Here is a 6,948-nt window from a genome sequence, read left to right as displayed (position 1 = left end):
ACTTATTATCGATATGCCTTAAATATCATAAAATATTATTCAGTTTATTTTTATTATATAATTGAAAACGTAAAAAATTTAATTATATAACTTTCAAAAAAACATTTTATTTTTACATAACTTTTTTCACAAATATTTTTTCTAGAAATAACTTATTTTTATCCTGTAAAACAATTAATTAAATTTTCATACTATTTAACATAAAAATGACCTCTTTTGAGATGAAATTCAATTATAGTTAATTAAATAAAAAAATTATGATATATTCAAATGATTTTTTATTTGCATATAAAAATACTATTTGTTTCGTGAAAATTCACATCCCCATGTCCTTGATAAATATTACGACTTGGTGCGCGCAGGCCAGACCTGCATCAGTGGCAGGATAGTAAGTAGAAAGAAAGTTGGACCCATTTACTAAAAAGAGTGGAAATCTAACAAGAGTGTTTGGTCAGGAGCCATAGCGCCAACAGCTGGAATACTGTGAATTGCGATGGACTGATAGTCAACATAAGCAGTCCCCCGTATAAATTTGCCATATTCTTCACCAGTCTACCCTCATTATCACTCTTCATTCACTCGAATCTCCGTTTGAATCCATGTCGGATCTTAAGTCAACTTTCTTGAATGTCTACTCTGTTCTCAAGCAGGAGCTCCTTGAGGACCCGGCTTTCGAATGGACACCAGATTCCCGTCAATGGGTCGAGCGGGTACTTCCCACTCCCTCTGCATTCGTTTTTTACGACCCATTGTTTATTGGAGCTATTTTTGTTCAAATGATTCGATTTTTCTTGTTTTGCTTGATTTGGTTTCTGGGTTGTGATTGAATCTTGATTTTTGTTGATCTGGGAAATGCTGCTTTTCTTTACGTTTCACTTTCATACAATATGCACAAGAAGAACGCAGATCGATATAGTCACTCAAAGTGCTGAAAGAATGAGCGTTTAAACATGAAAGTTAAACTGGTTAGAAGTTGATTTTTTTGCGATAAATTTGCAGGATGGATTGTTAGATAGGTAACTTGAAACACTGAATGAGAATTTGATCTGAATTGGTAATTTTGGAAATAATGCCGAAAGGACCAAATTTACTAGAGAAGGACGCATTTGCCAATAGGGTTCTGCGCAGAGGTTTTTGCTTCTGTTTTTTTTAGTGTGGTTTTCGTTGGCAGCATTTCACCACCACCCATACCTTTCTTTGCCGAGTTCTGTATGTTTGCATTTAAAAAGGATGAATTTATGCTATTTAATTGGTTTTTGTAATTTTGACAGGAAAATATTTTCTTTTTAGCTTCTTTCTTGGTGTTTACAATGGCTTAAGGCCATCCTTTGTTATCATCAATCATTGATGCAGTGATGTAGCGCTGGGACCAATTTATATATACATAGAATGAGGATCTTTTGGTTTTAAATATTGCAATTACGAGAACTGGAAACAAAAGTAACCCTATGCTACCAAAACCATTTCAAATATGGTTTTGAATTAGCATGAAGTGATTTTGCTGTGAACTTCTCCTTTAGGTATGGATCTATAAACAAGTAAGAGCATGGGTTGGTGGGCTAGTTTGTATAATTTTTTGGAGGCTTAAGTTAGTAATGGCATTGAGCAAGATAATAATGGAAAAAAGTAGTGGCTAACCTGGTGATAGATGGTCTGATCTTGTTTTAAAGGCCTCTGATAAATGAGGATTTTGTCTGACATGGACTCTTTGATGATAGACCCCCTACAGGAGTAGGAAAAATCATATAGGAAGTCTTTTGCTGTATTACATATGGTTGTATCAGATAGGACTATGGTGTCTCCCCAGGCGAAGGCCAAACTATGCCGTGTTGTTTGAGCACCAAACAATTGACTTAGTCAGTCAGTGCGCCTGAACTATGCTGGCCATGTCATCCTGGTTATCTCATCCGTAACTGTGATCAGATCTCTAGCTGGTTTGAATCATCAAATTGATCCAAATTGGTGATACCCAGACCAGGGAATACCTGGTCAAGGAGTTGGATACTTTTGGGTTCTATGTCAATTAGCTCTGGAGCTTTCAGAATGATGCATCATGCCATGCATAATATGCTTGACTTCTGTCCAGCATAAAGTCCTTCCTTTTTCCCTTATCACTTCTAACTTATGACTCTTCCTTCCACAATTTGTTATGAAGTTCATTTAAAAACTGAGAGACCCTTATTATTGACCCTTAAAACTTATTTTCTGTATTTCCCCACTGAATATGGTTAATATTGGAAAACCTTCTCTGATTTCACTTTGCTATGATTAGTAACATTTTTGAAGCTTTAGTTTGGTTTCCTGACTTTGTCATTTGCTCTATTTGTTGCAGATGTTGGACTACAATGTGCCCGGAGGTAGGAATTGCATATTAATGCCAATATAATGAAGAAATTAATTAAATGTTTTTCCGCATTACTTGCCAGTTTGTGAAACTTATGTTTTCAGTGTTAGAAGGGAAGAAAAAGGGAAGAAAAAGGAAATCGCTGTGTAAAGATTCAAATTACTGAATGGTTATGAAATGTAATTCTTTCCCAGGGAAGCTGAACAGGGGGCTCTCTGTGATTGACAGCTACAAATTGTTGAAAGAAGGACAGGAATTAACCAAAGAAGAAATCTTTCTTGCAAGTGCTCTTGGTTGGTGTATTGAATGGGTATATGGCCGTGTCAACCACTGGCTTTTTTCTTGAGCATATTGGATAATATGTGTAATAGTTGAACTTGCAATTTTTCTATTGGCAGCAGAATTATCTTATTCTTTGGTTCATTGCTATTGCAGCTTCAAGCCTATTTTCTTGTCCTTGATGACATTATGGATAACTCTCATACACGACGTGATCAGCCTTGTTGGTTTAGGGTGCCCAAGGTATGTGCCAATTATGAGCTTGTCTTTTGCACGGTCTCTTAGCTTTCTGTTGCCAGTGGAACAATGAATTTTGTTAAATTGTATTTTGAAGGTCGGTCTGATTGCAGTAAATGATGGAATTTTGCTGCACAATCACATTCCCAGAATTCTTAAAAAGCACTTCCGAGGGAAGGCATACTATGTAGATCTTCTAGATTTGTTTAATGAGGTAATTGGCTTGCTAATATTTGTATCAGTTCCTTGTGATGTGGCAATATGATCATAGTATTCATTACTAATCTTTCAGGTGGAATTTCAAACAGCCTCAGGACAGATGATAGATTTGATTACAACACTTGAAGGAGAAAAGGATTTATCCAAATACACTTTGTCACTGTGAGTGAATCATCGACTATATCTATCCGTAAGTTAGGGGTGGAACTAGATTTTAATGATTGCGGAGCCGAAAATGAGAATGAGAAAGATAAATGAAAATAAAGCTTTTAGAGCAGCCCCCCCCAAAAAAAAATCAGTAATGTAGGATTGCCCTACCAACATGCCTGTTTAACTGCTTGTAATATATAAAATAAATGTGCTACTGTGTACAATTTGTTGGAGAAAACCATAGAGTTGCATGTACAAAGAAGATCACGTGGCAAATGTGCTGTTTTGAGACTATTATTGAATTCAATCTCACTAATATGTTAACGAGGAATAGATACAGATATCTTATTCTTTTTTTTATTTATTTGTTTTAATTTCAAAGGCATACATAAATGCATCTAATTAACTTTTGAATCCCCTATGTGTATTGCATCAAATGTTGATTGCCTCAAATATTCATTGGCTATGAAGAAGTAAAAGGGTTTGAGTTTCTAACCATTTCTTGCATCAGTTTGGTGTGAAAAAACCTAATTATGCTTTTGAATCTCAGCATGTAATTTGTTTTTAAAGTAACATTTGAATATGTAAAGCTTAATTTTGCATTTAACTTTTCTTTTCTGAGATGATGTTGTTTGTCAACTCATATATTGGTTGGGAATTAATGCAGTCACAGGCGGATTGTTCAGTACAAAACTGCCTATTACTCATTTTACCTTCCTGTGAGTATGACAGCCTGATTTGTTAGCTTTCCTCATCATTTTAGCATTATCCAAAAAAAAGAGTATATCAGCCAAAGAAGCGGCTTAGTTGTGGTTTGGCAATTCCAATATCACATTGAAATTATGCAGGTTGCTTGTGCATTGCTCATGGCAGGTGAGAATCTGGACAATCATATTGATGTAAAAAACATTCTTGTCCAGATGGGAATCTACTTCCAAGTACAGGTAATTTAGACACGATTCCTGAACTTCTTTTTTTGGATTTTCCTTTCCTACTTTGTGAATCATAAAATAAAACTAAGAACTGCATTAAGTTTTTCTTGAAAAATGGAGGACTTGGGTTATTTTGTGATAGAGGCAGCAGTGTTTTACATACTTCAGAAAGAAGAAGAATTCTGGAAAGAATCTTGGGGAAGTTAAGTAGTTAAAGAAGACGGAAATAAAAGTCTGTTGTTAGTTGTAACCACTTGTAACTACTTCACTGTAACAGTAGAAGATGTATAAATACCAGCTAAAGTGAACTCAGGGAAATCAAGAAGATCCATAAGCAAATTCTCTTCTCTTCTCCTTCTCCTTCTATTTCTCTCTCTCTCTCTCTCTCTCTCTCTCTCCTATCGTGATCTTTCTTTCTCCTCTTCTCTCTCATCTCTTATTCTCTCTTTCTCAATCTATTCATCCCCAAACCCTAATCTGTTAGAGACAAACTCTAACACAGTGACGTGGCAAGAATGAGGGACCTAATAGGATGCATTTTGATGCGTTTGTTGCATTTTGTTAAGTGAAAGAAACAGGTCCTAATAGGATGCATTATGTCCCGTATTGTTGTAAATAATGTGTTAACGAAACTTACATCTTTACTTCAGTCTTGGTGACCAAATTCATCTTTGCCTATTATCTACATCTTCTTTTAATAGTTCTTTTCTTCTCCTTGTGCAGGATGATTATTTGGATTGTTTTGGAGATCCCAAAACAATTGGTAAGGTGAGTTAAAGTATGTTGGATGTATAATATTAGCCCATAGTATATGCAAGCTGACACTAAGTATATAATGGAGAGGAAAATGAGAAAAACAACTTCCAATTCTGTTTGTGTAAATGGATTTCTTGATAATGTCCTTTTGTGAACTCAGATAGGAACAGATATTGAAGATTTTAAGTGCTCTTGGTTGGTTGTAAAGGCTTTGGAACATTGCAATGAAGAACAAAAGAAACTGCTATATGTAAGAGCAATGCATTCCTCATATCCTCTTTGTTGCTTGTCTAATACAATGTAGCTTTGCTTGTTCACAATGCTTTTTCCTTCAGGAGCACTATGGGAAAGCTGACCCAGCAAGTGTAGCAAAGGTGAAGGTTCTGTATAATGAGCTGAACCTTCAGGTATGAGCATAATCTCAAGAAATGGATGCTTTACAATTTCAAAATAAAGAATAGAAAATTAGACTTCCATTCTACCAATGCTAGTGTACTAATGTTTTCTCGCTTTTCCTTGAGTTGCCAAATTAATTTTGGGATGAATAATATTTGCCCCAATAATATTAGTAGGTTCCTTGTTGTTTGAAAAATTATACTTAGTCCCCAAAATATGATGCAGTCTTTCTATCCGCTTTTCCGTTAGTCAACAGTTAAAAAATCAATATGTGAAATTCCAAAAATAGCCCCACTCACCCCCCAATAAATGTATTTAAAGAAGCTTTTTTTTTTTTAAAAAACAAAACTCTTTCTAATTTATTTTTTCCAATTTCTTTTCTTGAAAATAATTTAAAAGAAAAAATGTTAACAGGTTCTACTTTTGCAAATTTCACATGCATTTTAAACTTTTACTACTTTTGAACTGTCGACTGGTGGAAAAAGTAGATTGAGGGACTAAATGTTTTACTAAATCAAATTTCAGGGACCAATTAGTTCGATTTTCAATGGCAGGGACCTACTAATACTAATGACATAATCTCAACAAGCAAATTGTTGTTCACCCTTAATTTTGCTTGTTTGTTTGTGTGTAGAGATATTTCATTATATAAACTTGTGCATATAGATCATATTAGCATTTCATTCCTGCAACACCTATATACAGAAGTTTGCTGCTTTTCCTTTATACCAAAGTGATCATATTAATTCTGTCAGTGAATGGAGATACTTCATTAAACAACTTCTAAGTTTCTCTCTCTTATCTGTTTATTCAATTTCAACTCAATAGGGGATATTTTTGGAGTACGAGAATGAAAGCTATGAGAAACTAGTAACCTCCATTGAAGCTCATCCTAGCAAGTCAGTACAAGCAGTGTTGAAGGCCTTTTTGGCCAAAATTTACAAGAGACAGAAGTAAAAAAAAAAAAAAAAAAAAAAACGGGGTTTTCCAGAAACATAGACAATGATTGGATTTTGCTGAATGATGCTATTTTTTTGGAGTTATGTCTGTAATTTCCTAATAGAAGATGCCTTCTCTGCTTGTAGCACGCAGTTAAAAATTTCGATATTTGAAGGTCCTTGCTCGTTTGAGAATCGGATGAATGTTTTCAGTTGCAACTGCAATTTTTTCTTTATTTTTCCTTCCCGCGAGATGGGATGATTCCATTGATGTAGGATAAAATGGCCAAGGCCTATAACATTAGCAATTACAGTAAAAAGCCTCTAGGGCTCAAAAGAAAAAAAGATATAACGTCTCAAGCCTAAATCTTAGATGCCAAAATATGACTCGGATTTGATCCACTCTAAGTGAGAAGGAAGGGAAGCCTTAGCTGTCCAGATGACAGAAGGATAAATGGACAAACCAGCAAACGACGAGGATTTGCTCCTAGATAAAAGGGGAAAAAGAAGAAGAGAGAGTATCAATTTAGTATTCGGTCAGTTTGGTTCAAAATTAATTAAAAATTAAAATTTTAATATTTATAAAAATTAAATCGAATTGATTTTGATTAGAAATCAAATTGAATTGAATCAGTTTGATTTAATTAATTTTTAATAAATTTTTTATAATTAAAATATTTTAATTTTAATATAATTT

General features: G+C 34.4%; 1 protein-coding gene across 2 annotated transcripts; it reads left to right on the top strand.

Annotated features, from left to right (window-relative positions):
* The first annotated feature begins 425 nt into the window (after positions 1-425).
* On the top strand, positions 426-6,430 carry LOC110620310 (farnesyl pyrophosphate synthase 1). 2 transcript variants are annotated; one of them, XM_021763998.2, is made up of 12 exons: positions 426-710; positions 2,333-2,357; positions 2,539-2,654; positions 2,780-2,866; positions 2,958-3,074; positions 3,153-3,241; positions 3,897-3,948; positions 4,078-4,173; positions 4,885-4,929; positions 5,078-5,167; positions 5,253-5,324; positions 6,142-6,430. In XM_021763998.2, exons 1-12 carry the CDS (start codon positions 600-602, stop codon positions 6,268-6,270), a joined length of 1,029 nt encoding a protein of 342 aa, XP_021619690.1. In that variant the 5' UTR covers positions 426-599; the 3' UTR covers positions 6,271-6,430. The 2 variants fall into 2 exon arrangements, with proteins under 2 accessions (XP_021619690.1, XP_043814647.1); XM_043958712.1 differs by having other exon boundaries at positions 597-710; positions 2,449-2,654.
* Positions 6,431-6,948: the final 518 nt, after the last annotated feature.

The sequence above is a fragment of the Manihot esculenta genome, chromosome 8 (genome assembly GCF_001659605.2).
Source record: "Manihot esculenta cultivar AM560-2 chromosome 8, M.esculenta_v8, whole genome shotgun sequence".
Classification (NCBI taxonomy): Eukaryota; Viridiplantae; Streptophyta; class Magnoliopsida; order Malpighiales; family Euphorbiaceae; genus Manihot; species Manihot esculenta.
The sequence above is the reverse complement of the archived record's forward strand: the minus strand, read 5'-3'. Positions and strand labels throughout refer to the sequence as shown.